Source organism: Myotis davidii, unplaced genomic scaffold (assembly GCF_000327345.1).
Source record: "Myotis davidii unplaced genomic scaffold, ASM32734v1 scaffold221, whole genome shotgun sequence".
NCBI classification, from domain to species: domain Eukaryota; kingdom Metazoa; phylum Chordata; class Mammalia; order Chiroptera; family Vespertilionidae; genus Myotis; species Myotis davidii.
The window spans coordinates 2,635,734-2,656,518 of record NW_006293349.1 but is presented as its reverse complement, the minus strand read 5'-3'; the positions used below and the strand labels follow the sequence as shown (position 1 = coordinate 2,656,518).

General features: G+C 45.3%; 1 protein-coding gene across 1 annotated transcript in view; it reads left to right on the top strand.

The window, feature by feature from the left end:
* Window positions 1–18,192, top strand: part of COL5A2 (collagen type V alpha 2) — a 78,706-nt gene extending 60,514 nt beyond the window's left edge. The window contains exons 39-50 of the mRNA XM_015566084.1: window positions 404–508; window positions 1,828–1,935; window positions 2,968–3,021; window positions 5,048–5,155; window positions 6,497–6,550; window positions 8,582–8,689; window positions 9,061–9,114; window positions 10,091–10,198; window positions 11,971–12,262; window positions 13,315–13,502; window positions 15,641–15,880; window positions 16,531–18,192. Of these exons, the coding sequence (XP_015421570.1) occupies window positions 404–508; window positions 1,828–1,935; window positions 2,968–3,021; window positions 5,048–5,155; window positions 6,497–6,550; window positions 8,582–8,689; window positions 9,061–9,114; window positions 10,091–10,198; window positions 11,971–12,262; window positions 13,315–13,502; window positions 15,641–15,880; window positions 16,531–16,677 (1,566 nt within the window). The 3' untranslated portion in view covers window positions 16,678–18,192. The remainder of the gene's footprint in view (window positions 1–403; window positions 509–1,827; window positions 1,936–2,967; window positions 3,022–5,047; window positions 5,156–6,496; window positions 6,551–8,581; window positions 8,690–9,060; window positions 9,115–10,090; window positions 10,199–11,970; window positions 12,263–13,314; window positions 13,503–15,640; window positions 15,881–16,530) is intronic.
* The last annotated feature ends 2,593 nt before the right edge of the window (window positions 18,193–20,785 follow it).

The following is a 20,785-nucleotide window of genomic DNA, read 5'->3' as shown; positions in this document are numbered from 1 at the left end:
TGCATTGTATGAAGTAAATTTTTTATGAAGTACATTACTTCATTTAATATCCAAATGCCTTTAAACGGTAATGTGTTCAGATACATCATACTATTCTCTTTATTTTAAAAATGTGTCCTTTTAAAAGAGGAAATACATTTGCCTGAATAGTTACCTCTTTTATTCCATCAATATTCATATTAATCTTCAAGTTCCCTTTCATGTGATAAGCTATTTTTACTTCTTAAATAAGGTTAGAAGGTCTGTGTGGATTATAAACCGATTACTTATATATCGTTTGGCCTTATGAATCGGGAACGTTTTCTTGTACCAGAAAAGCCTGTTCAGCTGTGAGTTACTGTAAAGTTTTTGCAGATGGTTTTACCCTGGACAACTTCTAATTCTAGTTTATCCTCAAAACTAGGGTGACCGCCCCCCGGGCCCAGCGGGCACCACGGGGCAGCGAGGGATCGTGGGCATGCCGGGCCAGCGCGGGGAGCGAGGCATGCCCGGCCTGCCGGGCCCCGCGGTGAGGCGCTACGCAGTCGGTGTTTTCTCTGATTCTGTGCAATATAATTTGTATACATTTTTGCTGAATAGGTTTAAAGTCTTTTTTAGATACACACTCTGAGTATCTTCAAAAACTTTTGACTTACATGTGAAATTCTTTGTCTAAGTGCTTTACAAAGTCTTTGAAAAGTGTATTTATTTGACCTCGGGGCTAGTGAAGTAAACAAATGCGGATGTGGATTTGGGGTGACTCTAAACCTTTCTTCAAATATTTAAACTCTCTGAGGAGCTGGCAAAGGGGTCTCCTGGTGAGTAGGTAGCCTCTCCTTAAATAAACAGCGGACAGAAACACCCACAGTCCACAGTCCAGAGCCGCTCTCATGAACCAGCAAGGCGAGGAAGGAGTTGGGCTAAAGTGATATTGGCCATGACAGTGGGGAGAACTCAGAAGAAAGCCTCTGAAAGTGATCCCTATTCCTGGGGGAGGTGCGGGGGGGGGGTGTACGAATCTCATATTCGCTGGAGTGTGGACAAAAGCCTGGCTCACTATTAGCTTTGAAGACGTGAAAGTTTGCCCCTCAGAGTTTATATACGTGAGAAAAAATAGGTGATGTTTTTATGTGGAGTGTTGTTGGCGGAGAAAGGAGCTGCCGGGCCTTGGGACTGGGCACATGTGGGTGGAGATCTGAGACCAGCGCACAAGGAGAAAGGAATGCTTTTATCAGATGTGAGCCAGACACCCGGGAGTAACATCGCCCAACAGGAAGACAGGGCGTAAAAATAAAGTGAGCAGACAGCGCAGAAGTAACTCGGAACGGGCATTTTTTAAAAAAAAATATATATTTGTATTGATTTCAGAGAGAGGAAGGGAGAGGGAGAGAGACATAGAAACATCAATGATGAGAGAGAATCATTGATCGGTTGCCTCCTGCATGTCCCCCACCGGGGATGGAGGCTGCAACCCACGCATCTGCCCTTGACTGGAATTGAACCTGGGACCCTTCAGTCTGCAGGCTGGCATTCTATCCACTGAGCCACGCCAGCCAGGGCTTTTGTTTGTTTTGTTTTAATTGATTTCAGAGAGGCAGGGAGAGGGAGAGAGAAATAGAAACATCAATGATGAGCATCATTGATTGGCTGTCTCCTGTGTGTACCCCACTGGGGATCGAGCCCACACCCAGCCACGTGCCCTGACTGGGAATCGAACCGTGACCTGGTTCATAGGTCAACACTCAACCACTGAGCCACACTGGCCGGGCTGGATGCATGCAGCCTTTATGTGAACTGGCATCCTTACATTTCTGTGGAAGTGGGTGACATATCTATACCCTATTCCAGGGCACACCAGGAAAAGTGGGCGCGACGGGTGCCACCGGAGACAAAGGGCCCCCTGGGCCCGTGGGCCCCCCAGGCTCAAACGGCCCTGTCGGGGAGCCAGGACCTGAGGTGAGAACCGAGAAAGTGGCTGTTGTCGGTGTCATGGGATGGGGACAGCTTTTTCACTCAGATGTCGATCTAGAAATCATGTGTGCGTTTTGCCTGGAGGCAGTTTCTGAGTGATGGTATGTTAGGTGCTCGGCTGCCTGGAGGGTTGACAAAGGGATGACATGCAGCATCCTAGCAGGGTGAGGGCTCTGCGCTGACCTCCTCTCCTCTGGAACCAAGCCTCTTAGTTGGTTTAGGTTGTTGCCAAATTGTTTTGAACGTAAAAGGACACATTCATCCATCCTTCCCCTGTTATGTTTCATTGTGTTAGTAGCTTATTTGTCACAACTGCCACTTTCCACAGCGATGGGATTAATATAACTGCTCAGCTTGTGACAGGACCGAGTGGAGAGAACTTTCCGAACGACCACTGTAGAGTGATGTCACTGATACCATGGCCCCGGGGCTTTGAGAGGGAGCCAGGCTTTGAAAGCAGGTGTGAGAACTACGGGCGGAACCTGCTGCATTCGGTGCTGTGATGAGCAAATCACAAACAGCCAGTGCCTTTCAGAGCAAAGTTTTTCATCAAATGGTAGAAACATTATTCTGAAAAAAAATTAAAAAATAAGGAGAGAAAACTATCTATTTTTAAAAGTAATTTGATAGTCTAAATATTTTACTTAAGAACTTGACGGATATTTTTTTGGACAAGCTTAAGAACTAAAAGTAAGGAAGACCATTCATTGGTAATACAAAGTAAACAAAATATCAAGAATTTAATTTATCGTATATGTATTTCAAAGGATTTGAGAATATTTCCCTTCATTAGAATAAAAAGATAGAAATGGAGAATTTAGATTAATTAAAAATATGTTGATTTTTCAAGCAATTCAAAGTGACGGAGAAGATGGCTCAGCTTTCCCCTTGCTGGGGGTTCCGTAAACGCTGTCGCAGGTGCTGGCAGGGCAGTCGGTGTGGCCGCTGTAACGTGTCTGGCAGCTGGAGTGAGATTTTTTATTGCCAGTTAATCCCTTTCAATGTGATCTGTCATAGGGCCCGGCGGGCAACGACGGCACTCCAGGCCGGGACGGCGCTGTTGGAGAGCGGGTGAGGCCAGGTCACCGACCGCGGAGCCATGGGGATGTGCAGCCTTGGTGACACTAGAAAGGGAAACAGCGCCCTGACTGTCCCGATAGAAGCAGCCTGCTTTGTAACGTTAGAACTTGGTAGATTTTAAGAGGAGGAGAGCAAAGTGCTTTCATGTTTGGTGCAACACGAGGGCATCGGACGAGGCTCCTATGCAGTCGTCTAGATTTCAAACTCACTCGCGGGAGTGGGAGCTGTGGGACATCTGCATTCCCCACGCACCCCCCAAAGGGATGTCCCGCAAAGACAGAAGCTGCGTGGCTCTCTGGGAATTGTTGGTGCCTAGTATTTCCTGACGTGGTTCTAGATCAGACAGGCACTGACTGAGCCAGACACATCCCAGCTTTCCCAGGGGCTCCAGTCCTGACGGGTGGCCGCACAGCTGTGTGGGACCCGCTGCATGGGAGGCAAGCATAGCCCTCCTAAGCCTATCATGGCGTCACGGCTCTTCCCACCCCAAGGCCCGTCCTGGAGCAGAGCAGGCTGGAAAGCCAGGCAGACTTGGTTGGCATCTTTTTTTTTTTTAATAAGTTTTTTTTAAATATATTTTATTGATTTTTTACAGAGAGGAAGGGAGAGAGATAGAGAGTTAGAAACTTCGATGAGAGTGAAACATCAATCAGCTGCCTCCTGCTCATCTCCCACTGGGGATATGCCCGCAACCAAGGTACATGCCCTTGACCGGAATCGAACCCGGGACCCTTCAGTCCGCAGGCCGACGCTCCATCCACTGAGCCAAACCGGTTTCGGCATGGTTGGCATCTTGACCTCTGAATTAACCAGCTATGTGGTCTGGAACACAGTTTCTGAGCCTCGGTTTTCAAAGACTCTGAATATGATGGATACTCTGATGGGCATTTGTGTTTTAAATCCCGCGTTGAGTATCTATCCAGGAGGCTGATGTAAAGAGGAAGAAAGAGTTTTGGCGAATTTTGGGGTCCCCCCATCTGCATAAAGGCAGGGAATGTAAATTTCCCCTTGGTCAGTATATAGTGTGTAGGGCATTAGTCCTCAGAGATTTGCTGCCGTATGCCCCGATGTCACTGTGGATATATTTGGACCCCTATGTGCATTTTAAGTTTCCATCACATTTTATTTTGATCATAAGTTTAAATAGTTGCAGAGGCCATCCTTGGTATTTTCTAAGTGAATATGTGCTTTCTGTATGTTTCTTTCAAAATCCTAGAGTTGCCAAGTTAGCTTATTCAATGTATTATGAGTCTATTCTCTTATCTATTGCCCAAGTTTGTCCTGGTGGCCAAACGAACCAGTCAAGTAAGGCGATTTCTATCAGAAACAAATGGCCTGCCCCCATTGCCTGCGTTAATCCCTGTTCCTGCAGCAGGCATCCTGCTTTTGATTTTAACCAGACAAGTGAGACAGGAGCCCTGGCACGGTGGGCCTCCCGATGGAACAGTGGCAGCCGCTTCCTCAGATGGTTCTGGGCTTTATTCTCCGGTGCCCTGTGCACTCGGGGGTAGTCCCCTCGGTGGGCCCAGAGCTGTTTCCTCGGGGGCATCGCACCGCAGTGGAGTGCAGACCTTGACCTCACGCGATGGTGACGGTGTGGGGAGGAGCCCTCCATCGTTCGTTTTCTCACACCGGCCTGGGGCTGGAAACCCGGAAAGTGGTTTCTTTGACGTGTTCTGTTTCCACACTGTTTGGCGAGTCTTTGTCTCGCCCCAGAGCACAGACACCCCAGAGCGGAGACGTCTGGATAAGAAACGTGCCACCTGCCCGGGTCCGGCATCGGGGCTAGGGAAGCAATAGGGCAGGAGTGAGGGGAGCAGTGAGGTTGGGGATTGGGAGGAATCGCCTTATTCTTCTCAGTTTGAGTTATTAAAAGTAAATAAACTATTGCAGAAAATTGTAAGTAAAATAATAAAGCAAGTTTTTAAAAAGGTATTGTTCATCGCGAATAGCATGGGCAAATAGAATACCACTGTTGGAGAATTAATGTTGAGTGATATCCTGTTATTCTTGTCAGGGTGACCGTGGAGACCCTGGACCCGCGGGTCTGCCAGGCTCTCAGGGTGCCCCCGGCACTCCCGGCCCCGTTGGCGCCCCCGGAGACGCAGGACAGAGAGGAGACCCGGTAAGGAGAGGCCATTTCACTGGCAGCGACTGACATCGATGCTCTGCATTAGGAGCTACTTGGACGCATGCGTACAGTCACACATGTGCCCTTGACTAGAGCTACTTGGTTACATATGTACAGTCACTCATGTGCTCTTGACGAGAGCTACTTGGACGCATGCGTACAGTCACACATGTGCCCTTGACTAGAGCTACTTGGACACATGCGTACAGTCACACATGTGCCCTTGTCTAGAGCTACTTGGACACATATGTACAGTCACCCATGTACTCTTGACTAGAGCTACTTGGACGCATATGTACAGTCACCCATGTGCCCTTGACGAGAGCTACTTGGACGCATGCGTACAGTCACACATGTGCCCTTGACGAGAGCTACTTGGACGCATGCGTACAGTCACACATGTGCCCTTGACGAGAGCTACTTGGACGCATGCGTACAGTCACACATGTGCCCTTGACGAGAGCTACTTGGACGCATGCGTACAGTCACACATGTGCCCTTGACGAGAGCTACTTGGACGCATGCGTACAGTCACACATGTGCCCTTGACGAGAGCTACTTGGACGCATGCGTACAGTCACACATGTGCCCTTGACGAGAGCTACTTGGACGCATGCGTACAGTCACACATGTGCCCTTGACGAGAGCTACTTGGACGCATGCGTACAGTCACACATGTGCCCTTGACGAGAGCTACTTGGACGCATGCGTACAGTCACCCGTGTGCCCTTGACGAGAGCTACTTGGACGCATGCGTACAGTCACACATGTGCCCTTGAGAGCTACTTGGACGCATGCGTACAGTCACCGTGTGCCCTTGACGAGAGCTACTTGGACGCATGCGTACAGTCACACATGTGCGCTTGACGAGAGCTACTACAGTCACCCATGTGCCCTGGCGAGAGCTACTTGGACACATGCGTACAGTCACACATGTGCCCTTGACTAAGACTCCAAACCAAGAATGACAAACAGTTCATTATGAGTTAATTTTCTTAGTCTTCGAGGCAAACATTTGATTTCTAATAGATATTCAAAAATTCTGATGCTTTGACTTTCACCACCTAAAATGTTGTGATTTATAGGAAATCATGTTAAATTTAAGCAAGTACTGCTTCACCAATTAATAAAAGTGATTATAGAGTGTCATTGGAGTGAGATGAGCACATCTTATACCAGGGACATTAGCCTGGTTTTCATTAATTAGCCAGAAGAGTATGCATAGGTGCACATAAACTTAGTAAATATCCAACCACAAATATGTCTTTTGAACTCTATATCTACATAGTATATGCACTTTTTTTTTTTACCAACTTTTGTGAAACTTTCTTCTAGGGTTCCCGGGGTCCCATAGGACCACCTGGTCGAGCTGGGAAGCGTGGCTTACCTGTAAGTTCTGTTTTTCTTTAGAAAATGATGTCTTCTTTCATAAAATACCCTCCCAAAGAAAAAGTACAATTTAAGGTTTATAAATTACCAAATTTCTCAAGCTATGAATTCTTTCAAATAATCAGTGAAGATTCTTAGAGTCACAGTTTTCTCCCAAAATAATAGGAATAACCATACCCTTCTTTCTGAGATTTTCTAAAAATCACATAATGGGTTTAAGAGCTCTCTGTAAGTTTTAAAAGCTGTCATCAATTACGTTTTATTTTCAATGAGATTCCACTGCCAATGTTCAATTCTTTTGCTACTTGCAGTTACTTCCAGGTCAGAGAGCCTTACCCAGATGTCTTACTGGGAATGAAGTATTTCTGTAAGCGGTCTCTTCTGTTCCTCTCACACCTGTTATATAAATCCATATCAATATTTATGAAGATCAATTGTAGCCTTAAAATCATGGCCTGTTATTAGATCACAGTTCTCAGTTTCGATTTGAGCCTGGCTAGAGAGGATTTTGTAGTTCCATAGCATGTTCAAGTCAAATGTTTTCTAGCCAGTTACAAAAACAATCTAGTTTCATTTTTCATGATTAAATGAATTTTAGTTAATAATAGCAAGTAGGTGCTTTCTGGTTTAGTTTATTTTCAATTATGAAATTTTGGAGCATTCCCCAAATAAAAGAACCTCTCTAACATTGTGAAAGCATTCAGGCTGATTTTAGTACTTAATATATTTTTATTGATTTCAGAGGGGAAGGGAGAGGCTTAGAAACATCAATGATGAGAGAGAATTACTGATCGGCCTCTTGCACTCCCCTCACTGGGGATGGAGCCCGCAACCTGGGCGTGTGCCCATACCAGGAATTGAACCATGACCTCCTGGTTCCTAGGTCAATGCTCAACCACTGAGCCACGCTGGCTGGGCTGATTTTAATATTTAAATTTACAACGTTTTATAAAATATAAAAAGTTACTGAGATTTAGTCTTGCTTTTATTATAAAAAGGTTTTCATACTGTTTGACAATTAGGATATCCAAATTTAAAAAAAAGAAAGAAAAAGAACCATACAAAAGAAGAACAAGAAACTGGTAAGGAAAAATATTACCTCAAATGCCCGTCTGTTTGGTGGTCTCTTTCATCCTCCAGTTCTCTTCCAGGAGAGCTGCCGACAGCACAGCTCCCCCACGTAGGCGACCTTGTCAGTTTACCATGAGCTCTGGACCAGAGCTGCTGTTGTCACCTGAGGCTTAAGAAACAGAAAAGAAAGAATGAAAGGAAAGGAAGAAAGGAGCCCAAGACTGATTAGACTGATCAGATAATTTTCACCTTTTCTCTCCTTGTAGCTTCTATCCCATAAGAAGATTCTTAATTATTGCTTTTCCTTTAGTTTCTCAGGATCAGAATTGATGCATCTACTCTCTTAGCAACTTTCCAGGATGACCAGTTTTTTAATATAGTCCCAGCTGTCATGTCCAGTTTATCTGCATATGCAAATTTAATAAGCATTTTCTTTTTAGAGGTAGCATAGTAAATAAGGACTCATGTTTTGCTTTTAAAGAAGCTATTTATGGCAGCAATATTTTTCACATAATAGCAGCCGAGTATGTGAAATACAGTCTTTGAAACTGTTTTAGATAAGAAAGACCAACTTAAAAATACCTCATTTTAGCCGAAACCGGTTTGGCTCAGTGGATAGAGCGTCAGCTTGCGGACTGAAAGGTCCCAAGTTCGATTCCGGCCAAGGGCATGTACCTGGGTTGCGGGGACAAAAAAAAAAAAGAAAAAAATACCTCATTTTAGTATAAATATAGGATAAACATTAAAAAACTCTTAGGAAAGCATTATTAAATACAGTATGTTTTAATTATTACCTTCATTCCAAAAGGCAAAAATTTCTAGGTCTGATTCCATTTATATAAGTTAATATGTTCATATACAGTGTAGTACTCAAAATAACAGTAAATACAATTGTAAAAGGTAAAATTGTAGGAAATTGTAGTCTCAACAGGCAATACCCACGCATGACCCTGTTTCTAGGGACCCCAAGGGCCGCGCGGTGACAAAGGCGATCACGGGGACCGCGGCGACCGGGGCCAGAAGGGCCACCGGGGGTTCACCGGTCTTCAGGGACTTCCCGGGCCTCCTGTGAGTAACTTCTCCGCCAGTGACCTGCCCTCCCTGTGAACATGCACAGCTGTCCTGACATGGACACTGTCGTAAAACGGATGGACGTTTTGTACCTTCCTGTCCTTTCAAAATAATGAGTTGCCCACTTGGCCACCGTCACTGCCACTTGCTAGCTGTGACTTTTAGGAAAGACATGAGCCCAAAGGGCATGTGCACCGTCCCTCCTGCGCGGTCCTAACTTCTGGGCAACTCAGGAAGACCTTTGGAGACATGACTGTGCGAGCAGTTGATGCAGCCGATGTCAGCGGCAGCGGATTTTAACCACCCGAGGCCGGCAGAATGCAGGACGGAAATATTTTGGTAACATTTTACATGTTTTTCCCACTTAGGGTCCAAATGGTGAGCAAGGCAGTGCTGGGATCCCCGGACCATTTGGCCCAAGAGTGAGTAACTCAGCTGGACCAGGTGTGAACGGCGATGTGTGCGGTGATGTCCTGCGAGAGCCCGAGTAGCATTTCATGGGTTGAAGCGAGAATTGCCCAGGTTCTCTGAAGCAGGCAGCCGACGCATGAGAGAAACCAGTCGGCAATCGCCTTTAAGTAGAAAGCCCTGTGCTATGACTTGGTATTTCATGGTCCCACATTAAACCTCCCTCCCGCGGTGAATGCACTCATCGATGGGGCCGTCCTTACCCCGTGCTCACTGACATGTCCGCTGCATCGCGCTCGTTGAGGTGACCTCAGAGGACTGCCGTGCATGGAGGCAGAGCTGGGTGTTCTGCAGCTGAAAGTGTTTTTTTAAGGAACTGGGGTCCTTCCTCAGAGTGTTTGGCTTAAGGCTGATTCAGAAGCAAATCATAAAATGAAACCAACATTTGTGGCTTTTAGAAATTCCACATTAGTATTCATGCCGCCCCTAATAGGTCATTATGTCATAACATAATTGACAGACATAATTGTTTAGGAAAATCATTAGAATTTCTGCTATGTCTAAATCTGGTATAAACTACACATTTTAGGAGAGTACTATTAGAATTGTTAGGATGTCATGAGATACTTGTATAAACACACAAACATAACTTTTTTAATCACTTCACCTTCTGCCTTTTTCTTACTCCTAGTTCACTGAATTTATAACTGAGTTTACATGAGATTTGACGAAATAGTCCCAATAATAATGAAAGTAGATGACAAGTCCATTAAAGGTTTTAACTGCTCCTGGTCTTTTATGTGCACGGATGAAAATTGATGTGCGATGAAATAGTAAAGTAGGAATGTTCTGGAACTCGATTCGTTAGTCATTAGGATCTGAATCTGAGAAACTGCTGTGATAGTCCATCAGGAAAAGGGCTCTTTGTTTAGAGAAGGGCGCTGTGGGAGTTTTCTCAGAGAATCTAACATCCAGTTTTGTTTCTCGCAGGGTCCCCCGGGCCCAGTGGGCCCCTCAGGGAAGGAAGGAAACCCCGGGCCGCTGGGCCCCATCGGGCCTCCTGGAGTGCGGGGCAGCGTCGGGGAGGCGGGCCCCGAGGTGAGTCACAGGGTGTGCCTGCTAAGGCTCTGCTGGTCCTCACGCCCGGGGCCCAGCCGAGGACGGTTGTGCAGCCGGTGGACGAGGGACAGAGGGACTCTGAGAACAAACCTAAAAGTCACAGGAGAGCTTGTCTGTAGAAGTAACTTTCAGCTCTTTAATCCAGATCGTCCAGAGCCTGTAAATCAGAGTCCAGCTTGCTGGGCCTCCTTCCATGGGCACCGATGAGAGCAAGGGGCACGGCGTGCTGTGTCCTGATGGAGTCGGGGAAAGTCGCTTTGCCTTCATGGCAGGACACTGAGTGTGAGGTAGATGAGTATAGTTGCTCCTGAAGATGCTGCAAAGTGAAGAGTATGAAATCTAAGCTTTTCTCTAATGCTAATGACATTAGGAAGGATTTCAATTAACATTTTCATCACAACGTTCCAGTAGTGCCGACTTGAGGGTTTTGTAAAGTGTGTTAGGCTCTGGCTCCTCGGGCTGTTGGGACCCTCCTCATCTCTCTTCCTCTTCAGTCTGATTGACCTGTCCCTCTTTATTCTGACTCTGCCCCTCACTGGCCATTAAACTGAATATTTATTACTTATTTTATGAAATGAAAAGCCTTATGTTTCCCATGGTCCAGAGGAATATTCCCTATTATTTCTCTGTGGGCGGAAAACAGCCGGAAGTGCCATTCCAATGACTTAATGGCCCTCCAGGGACTTTATGTGGCGGTTCACTCGTCCTCGCTAGGAAACACCTCCTGAGATTGGTGTAAAGGAACTCACGGGCCATGATGTGATCTTAAAGTGAACCCAAAAGGTTTCCCAGGCTCTTGAGGTGAGGAAAGGTTGAAGCAACTTGTCCAGAGCCAGCTCCTCAGGGGTGGACTCCAGCCTTGTCTGCCAGCGGGAGCTCCCAGGTGAAAGGTGACCACACATCTTCCAGCTTCTGGGCTGATTCTTTGGTTAAGGGAAGGGCTAGAGAGCCTGGCCGGTGTGGCTCAGTGGTTGAGCATCGACCTATGAACCAAGAGGTCACGGTTCCATTCCCAGTCAGGGCACATGCCCAGGTTGCAGGCTTAATCCCCAGTGTGGTGCGTGCAGGAGGTGGCCAATCCATGATTCTCTCTCATCGTTGATGCTTCTCTCTCTCTCCTTCTCCCGTCCTCTCTGAAATCATTAAAAATATTTTTTTAAAAAGGCTAAAGAGAACATTCTTAAATTTTGTTTAGCACACAGAATTTTGATCTACACATTAGTTTGAACACTTAAAAGACTTCCACCTTCCCCCTTATTTGAAAATAGGGGGCAGTTGTCTTGTGGGTGTTTGTTGTGGGTATGTCCTTGGTATTGACGTGCAATCTACAGAACTGGGACCCACAGCTTCTCTGCATCCGCCCTCTCAGTGTCTGTCACAAATCCTGTGAGACATTGTAGTTGGCCTTGCCCCCAGTCGTCTGGAAATGAATGGCCACGTCTGCATATTTAACATAAACTATATTCATCTTCAAGGTGAACATCAGAGCACACACACGGTGTTCTGAGCTTGCTGTAGCTCAGATGCCGACTTGCAGGCCTGTTGCCGGGGAGGTAGTTCCGCGTCACTCTCTCCCTTGGGAGGTTACAGGCTGGCAGGCAGAGCCCTCAGGTTAAAGGGCACGACTCCCAGGTCCCAGCACCGTCAGGCCAGGTGTAACTCCTTGGCACCAAGTCCCAGCAGTGCCTGGTGTCCAGTGAAAAACAAAACAACAAGTGTGTTCATGTGTTTCCAATGTTCTTACCCATCAGGGTCCTCCGGGCGAGCCTGGCCCACCTGGGCCTCCAGGTCCCCCGGGCCACCTCACAGCTGCCCTCGGGGACATCCTGGGGCACTACGATGAGAACATGCCAGACCCCCTCCCCGAGTTCACGGAAGACGAGGCGGCTCCTGACGACAAGAACAAGACGGACCCCGGCGTCCACGCCACCCTCAAGTCCCTCAGCAGCCAGATCGAGACCATGCGCAGCCCCGACGGCTCCAGGAAGCACCCGGCCCGCACCTGTGAGGACCTGAAGCTCTGCCACTCGGCCAAGCACAGCGGTGAGCGCCCGCGTCCCGGCCGGTTCTCGCTGCCCCCCGGCCACGACCACTGACCGCCTTCCAGACGTGTCGTGATGCCGAGAGAGGACACGGCCACCATGTCAGAGAGTTTGTGGGTTAGCGGGGGGGTGCGCCAATGCCATGAGGAACGGGGTGAGACGATAAATACTCTGAGAGAGGACACACCCTGTTAATGATCTGACCTCATCCTGGCAGTGCCGTTTCCATCCAGAAGTTGTACAGTGGGTGACTTTGTGGTGCTGCGACGTGGAGAACACTTGCTGAAGCAAGGCTGGCACTGCCCTACCTCCGTGACTTCCCAGGGGTTTAATCTGCTCACATGTATCATTAGGCCTTCAAGAGTAGAATGAAGTCTATTTTATTTCCCAGACTTATTTGATCATGAAATACCTTTCATGCAGTTTAATGTTCTATAAACACAGCTTTAAGGATCTCTGCTGGCAGGATTACATGTTAATACAAAGTATTTTGGAATTAAGTAGTCTTTCTGTCCTCGTTGTGTAAACCATGCCTTAAGTTTGCAGTATTCTGTCATTTTGATTAATCTAATCAGACCTGGAGAGAAGGGATTCTGGGCCATAAGAAGAAGCTGTGAGATGCTTAATAGCCCCAGTTAACTTTGAAATGACATTGGCAGGAAGAGCTGAAATGACCTGTGAGGACTCGGCAGTTCCATTCTCAGCTCTATACTTTACAGCCAGCAATGTCCCCACATTTTATTTAAAACGCAGTTTTTCCTACCTATTATGTATACACACATGTAAGTATACATACACACAGATAAATGCACAAATACGTATTTGTGTTTTTGACTCCGTGTCCAGCACCAAGCACCAACTTGGTATAACCTATTTCAAGTATCTCTCAGATATAATAGAGATCAATTCTAACTAGGGCCAGTGAGATCATTTATAACATTCTAATCACAGTTTAACTCATATACTTACTACTTCGATAGTTTTGACAATACATGCCTCTCATCATGTTTGAAGTTCACGTTTCTTAGCAAATATGTTTATTTTGGAAAACAGGCGAGTACTGGATTGACCCTAACCAGGGGTCCGTGGAAGACGCCATCAAGGTTTTCTGCAACATGGAGACGGGAGAGACGTGTATCTCAGCCAACCCGTCGAGCATCCCCCGGAAAACCTGGTGGACCAGCAAGTCGCCCGACCACAAGCCCGTCTGGTACGGCCTCGACATGAACAGAGGAGCTCAGGTAATCGCAGCCGCGCTTACAATCACATGTTTGCCCTTAACTCTTTATTACGCCTCAGGTTGTATTTAGGACCACGTTGTTATTTTTTGACCAGATTTATTTTACCATGTTAATTTTAAAGTCATATATTCTCATTAGTTGCCATTGCTGTATCATTGCATAAACAAAGTTTTAGTATGAATTAAATGAACATAAATTTTGCATGGTGATTTTTTTCATTGGTGGGATGTAGGAAGTAATTATTTTTGTCATCAGTTCCTTAATGCCTGTCACACTGACTGTGAGGTATACGTGAAGGGGTCTGGCCCCTTGAAGGACAGGAGACCCAGGTGACTGCTCCCTGGATGGGGACAGCAGGACACCACTAACCTTCCAGAGCCTCAGGCTCTCATTGTGAAGCGTGGGTGACGATATCTATTTCATAGTCTTTGTGTGAATATAATGTCCTTACTATAGTATCCAATACCTGATAAGTTATCTATAATAATAAAAGTGTAATATGCTAATTAGGCCAGACAGCCTTCTGGACGACCTTCCTGATGAAGCCAGGGCTGTGAGGGAAGCCCAGGACCCGGGTGCCAGAGGGAAGCTGGTGCTGGCAGCCGGGGGAAAGAAGGCCTACTCTTGCACGAATTTTGTGCGGGGGCCTCTAGTAAATAAATATTACATAATTACTACAAGCATACATAAAATTAAATGACTTTAATATAGTATTGCTTAAACTGAATGTATTTTCATAATGATATGAAGTCTATTAGTATTTTTATGAGTATATGCTTCTTTTATGGCCTAGTATTTAGACCAGGGGTGGGCAAGCTTTCTGACTCGAGGGCCACAATGGGTTCTTAAACTGGACGGGAGGCCGGAACAAAAGCATGGATGGAGCGTTTGTGTGAACTAATATAAATTCAAAGTAAACATCATTACATAAAAGGGTACGGTCTTTTTTTTTTTTTTTTTTTAGTTTTATTCATTTCAAACGGGCGGATCCGCCCCGCGGGCCGTAGTTTGCCCACGGCTGGTCTAGAATCTCAGCCAGCCTTGCCACCTCCTGCCGCAATACGATCTGCATTTCATTCTGGATCTCTTTGCAGCACCCGAGCTCTGAAATGTCCTTCTCACTCTGCTCCTGCTCTCTCCTCAGAACTCATGTTCATGATAAACATAACGTGAGCATATTATGGGTCTGAGTAATTTATACCAGAATCTACCATTATTTAACGAGCAGAAAAAATTTAAATGTACCCAATCAGAAGGTAATTCAGTGAATATAATATTATGTAAAGAGCTCAAAAGGGAGCATTGAAATAAGCCTCAGAGAAGATGAATGAGAAAGAGCCTGAAGGAGATCATTTTGATTATTTGTTCTTGTTAGCTAATGAAAACCTGTGACTCATGTTTCCTACCACACATAACAGTTGGGTTAAAAATATTTTATGCTGCCATAGCTGGTGTGGCTCAGTGGATAGAGCATTAGCCCTGGGACCAAAGGGTCCCTGGTTTGATTCTGGTCAAGGCACGTCCCTTAGTTGCAGGCTCAATCCCTGGCCCTAGTCAGGGCGCCAGCAGGAGGCAATCAGTCGATGTGTCTCTCTCACATCAATGTTTCTCTCTCTGTCTCTTCCCCTCCTTTCCTCTCTAAAAACCAATGGAAAAATATCCTCAGGTGAGGAGGAGTAACAACACCAAAAATACTTTATACAAGTAGTTAAGTCCTAAATCTTAGTATAATTAATAATAAAAACAATGAGTTATTTTTGATTCATGATTAAATACCCAAGCCAATGTTCAGGTACATAACTTCTTCTAAAAATAATATTCCAGAGATTTAAAAATACATAAACTTTCTCTGATGAGTGTAATGATCAATGGTTTCTTCCCCTGCTGTTTTGGGGAGTAAGGCAGAGGTTTTTACTGATGAACAGTCATTAACATTTTAAGGTGCTTTTTTAAAGTAGAATATTCTGTTACATGGCAGAATAAAAGTAATACTCTTCAAAACTGATTTACCTGAAATCACACACACACACACATTCTCTCTCTCTCTCCCCCCCCCCCCCACACACACACACACTCATACATGGCACTGTAAAACCCTTCAGAACTGCATGTAGCAAAGACTCCCTTTGTCTTCCTAGTTTGCTTACGGAGACCACCAGTCACCCAGTGCAGCCATCACCCAGATGACCTTCCTGCGCCTCTTATCAAAAGAAGCGTCGCAGAACATCACCTACATCTGCAAGAACAGCGTCGGCTACATGGACGACCAAGCGCAGAACCTCAAGAAGGCCGTGGTCCTTAAAGGGTCAAACGACTTGGACATCAGAGCGGAAGGAAATGTCAGGTTCAGATACATAGTCCTTCAGGACACTTGCTCTGTAAGTACTTCTGTGCTCTGCTGATCTGATGAGAGAAAAAATTCATTTTTGCTAGAAATACTGTTATGGCACCAACAGTAGGGACAGTTGTACCCTGTGTATAGACATAGGAGTCTGTCTGTCATTCTTTAGGGTAAACTTGAACGTGTGCTAGGGCATGAGGCAGGTCCACACACATGTTAATGTGAAACAGCGAGGAAGGGCTGACTCGTTGGAACCTGATCTAGCTCTTCTGCAAGTTACTTTTTTTAATCTCAGTCTCATGCTTAAACTTTCTTGATTCTAAAATGTATAATCAAGCTGAGGTAGGTTCTAGTTTTTACTGATTTGTATGTCTCCCTACGTGCATATCTAGTTATGAAAAAGGAAAACATTAATGATGAATTATAGTTCCATGTGAAAAGTAAATAGGCCTTCATCATTCACGTTGTCAGTGCCCGTTCGGGGCGTTTCAGGAGAACGCAGGGCAGCTCCTGGGTTGGAAGTGTGGAGGCACGTCTTCCAGGCCTGCCGACCTCACTGTGGGCGGCGCTCTCAGCTCTAAAAACATTGCTTGGACTCATATGCTATGACAGCTGGCTCAGAAGTGCTGCCAGCACCTCTGCAGTCACTCATTCACACTGTTAACCCGCTGCACCCTTCACTCCTAGAAACGGAATGGGAATGTGGGCAAGACCGTCTTTGAATACAGAACCCAGAACGTGGCGCGCTTGCCCATCATAGACCTGGCCCCCGTGGATGTTGGCGGCACCGACCAAGAATTCGGCGTCGAGATCGGGCCAGTTTGCTTTGTGTGAAGCAGCCGTGGCCCGTTGACAGCGAGCAACACCCTCACCATCCATGGCCCCACCGGTCGCGAGAACCTGGCCTGCGTGAAGCTGATCCTGAGACTCTTGAAGTGGCGGCTGGCTCCGGGCAGCCTGTACAGACGGTCTACGTGCCTGGCCTTAGCTTTCAGAATATTTATTTTACTTACAGTCCTCGAGTGTCCACTGAGTTAAAGGATTTTTCAATACAGAAGTTTGGGTGTAAGACGACCAATGACAATGACCACCTTTAAGAAAAAGTAAACAGATTGAATACATAGTCTTTGTTTTCTTCAGTTTATTTCAATGTAATGATAAAGTTGCTTAGTATTTATGAGAAAACTCTTCTTCCTGGCCGGTAGCTCAGAGAGTGGGGTCTGTGACACCACAGCACATGTTTCTCTCCCGTGGCTGCAGTTGGACAAATAGAAGGTGGTGCCTTTTTGCGACCTCTCAGACCCGATGATCAATTAAAAGTGAAAGATGATCAATCAGGGGTTGACCTTGAGTTAGAAACCCTCGTGCATGTCTTGATATTGTATAACTATCAGAGACTCTTTAAAGAGAATCATGAAAAAAATGGTTCCTCACTGTTTTAAATGGACTTTTTAAATAATATATATTCAGTGAAATTTCTTAAAAACAAAGTGAACTTAGATTTTATAAAGGGTGGTAAGTGTAGACTTTTTCCTCATTCAGATTTAAAGATATCTTTCCCTCTTGACTTAGCCTATTAATACAGCTGGAAGTCACATGAGTAAACCATTGGGTACAGCACTTTCTTGTTTAAGAAGACATTGAATGCAAAACTTTCACACATACAACCTTATCAGCATGTCCAGGACTCAGAGCTGAGAGTCTTCCGATGGCAGTAGCATCGTCCCGAAGCCTGTAATGAAGAAAAGATTGTTTAGAAACCCAGCCGTGGAGCTGACTGATCGGATGTGATGATTGGAAATAGAACCATCTGGCCATTGAACTCTCTGAGGAAACATGACCAACATGTCTTAGCATGAGCTACCTCATCTCTAGAAGCTGGGATGGACTTACTATTCTTGTTTATATTTAGATACTGAAAGGTGCTATGCTTCTGTTGTTATTCCAAGACTGGAGATAGGCAGGGATAAAATGTATTGTTATTTTTCCTTTAATGATGGTGCTAAAAGTCCTCTATACAATTCTTTAAAAATAAAGATGGTTTCATCAGTGCCATCTGTGAAAGCCTTAGACGTGGCCATTTCTGAAAGAGGGGCCGTTGCTCTGGGCCTCCCCACTGTCCCCCTCACGCTGTATCTGGGATGCTTGTAACCTGCCTGCTTCCTAGTCCGAGCATGTTGGGCCTGTGTCTCAAGGTTGTTGTGTTTCCTTAATCGCATTGTGTTGGCTCCATTTTAATTTCTTCTTTAACAATAAACAGCTGGGACCATCCCAACGCCAAGCCACGCACACAGCTGTAGTCATGTATCTGCAGAGCATCGAATTAAATGCACGCTTTTGTCACGTCAATGGCTTTTGTTCCGTGGAATTCATTTGAGCGTATCAGACCCACTTCCTTTCCAGCAGTGGAAAGGGTGCTGTGGTATTCCTTGCTCACCGTTCATTTAAAAAGTAAATCAACAAATGTCTCCCACCGACTACACGCTGGCTCATGTATGGAAGTCCGGCCGCAGCATCACTCAGGAAGGGAAACTTGACACCAATAGCCCCTGCCTATGCCCCTAGGATCCCCCAGGGTAGTAGTATTGACAAAAAGAGAAAGCAGCTGATTTTTCATGTTTGAAAAAATGGTGCTAATAAAACACGTGTCTCAAAGTGCATCACATATGAACTTAGCCTAACGTTTTCAGAGTTATATTTCAATATTTAACAACATTGTTGTTCCCCAAATCGGTTTTGACTTGTGATCTACATCTTGAATTTGAATATTTATATCCCTAAAGACATCTGTGAGTTTGTCTGCATTAAATCTTCTTTCAAGATAACTTATACAGGCTCAGTTCAGGTAGATGAGCCAGAAACATACGGTGATTCTCTCAAGTCAAAAACACTTATAATCTCCAAATATAGAAATTCTAGTTTATACTTGGAACTCGGGAATGTTTGACAAATAAAAGGCAATTCCAAAGGCCCTGGGGTTTCTTGTCTGAGTTCTAGATCCACAGGTCCCATTAGACCAGTAGACTTCGTTACCTTCATGTAACACCTCAAACTCTAAGTGACCAAATCAAAACAATCTTCATCTGGGAGGATGGTGACATTCATTTATTATTAATTTATTAAAACTCCCAAATGGGAATTCCAGAAATCAACTGAAATGAAGAAAAAGGATAAAAATAGCAAAGAAAGCATAAACAATGCTGAAAAATTCCCTGACGTGTAACACAAAATTCAGCAAATTATGGCCAGGTACCATATAACTTACTCCAAATCGAAAAGAGATGCAAAGAAATTATAGGCAGCACCCCTTCTCACGAGAATGGTGTTATAGCAGAAAGCAAGTGAACAAAATCTGGAGAGAATAAATGATTCTAAGTACTGCACTGAGGGTCTCTGCCCCACTGAGTAAAGAGCACTGAACACAGTTTTCCTTTGGAATTATGAAGAAAAAGCTAATTTGGATCTGAGGCCCAACAGCAGCAAACCAAGGCAATGATGCTTCCATGAAAGCCGAAAGCCTGAGGAGCCTGGGGCAGGCCAGTAAGTTGATTTTTTTTTTTTTTATCAAAATGGGGTGTCCCCAAGCACAGCTTTTCTCTCAGCCTCCTTTATCAATGCATCATTTTATACAACATTCAAATGTCCGTATTCCCCGGGGATCAGTCTTTTCTTCATCTTCGCACTCAATACTCTCTCACCCCCGGCCTTTATCCACGCCCATGGCTTCAATTACTATCTACCTAGCAAAAGCTTCAAATGCATGCACACAGCCCAAATCCTCCTCGGAGCTCAGGAAATGCATGTGTAAATGTTTCACCATCTTCACTGGGTCGCAGAGGTACCTGTAGATCAAAATGCTCAAGAAAATGCACATTTCTGTCTCAGAGCTGATTGATGGCCTGTGAGCCCTATTTCGGGCAACAGCCTCCTCCTCGTCCATCTGTTTAGGCCAGAGACCTGGAGTGAGACTTGGCACCTCTCTCTGCCTTGCCTTGCCAGAACCCTGGCATGGCATGTATTTTGAGTTTTGCCTCTTCAATGTTCATGAAGGCCATACCCTTCCCTCCATTTCTACTGCCACTGTCCTAGTCCACGTTATCATCGTTTCTCACCTGGGCTCCTTCAACAGCCTGCAAGTAGGCACCCATTCTTGCCTCTTCTGATGCATTCTTCCCATGAGAACCAGAGCAAATCTGAAATGTAAATCTGAACATCTCACCAGACTCGACCCCACAACCCAACACAATGCATACGCAGGACACCTTAAAAGCTTCCGTGGTCTTTTCTAGGATGAAGTCAGGCATCCTGAAGCCCTATGGAGCTCTGGCAGGCCCTGAGCATGTATTTTCCCACCATCTGCCTTCCTCTCTGCTCCACACACAATGGGCGTCTGTCTCATTTCCGAGAAGCCAGATTTCCACTCCTGTCACAGACCGTTTGATGGGTTTTCCTTGGCTCAGTTTACTGGCACTCACCTTTCAGTGCCCTGCTCCGCGCTACCTCCACACAAACCCTTCCTAATCTCCACACCTTTCACAGCCCAGGGTGACATCCCCTGTTGTCAATGTTCTTGGCAGCTGTACTTGTCTTTGCAACCGAGGATGCTTCACACAGTTGTAGGATTACTTGTTTAGTTCCACTCTTCTCTATTAATTGTATTTGTTACAAGGGCAAGACTATTTACAAGGATCCAACATACTGTTTGTTATTTGTGTTTGTTCAAAAGACATTTAAGTGAATTATGAGAAGTTATATACTATGTAACTAGAAAATTATGTTTAGAGAGCATTTATACTTGATTTATGTACTAGTGTGAAGCAAGCATTCCTATTGTATTATTATTACTGTTTCTATTAGTATTATGAATATGAATATCCAAATTTATATGGAACCAAAAAAGACCCCAAATAGCCACAGCAATCTTGAGAAAGAAGAACAAAGT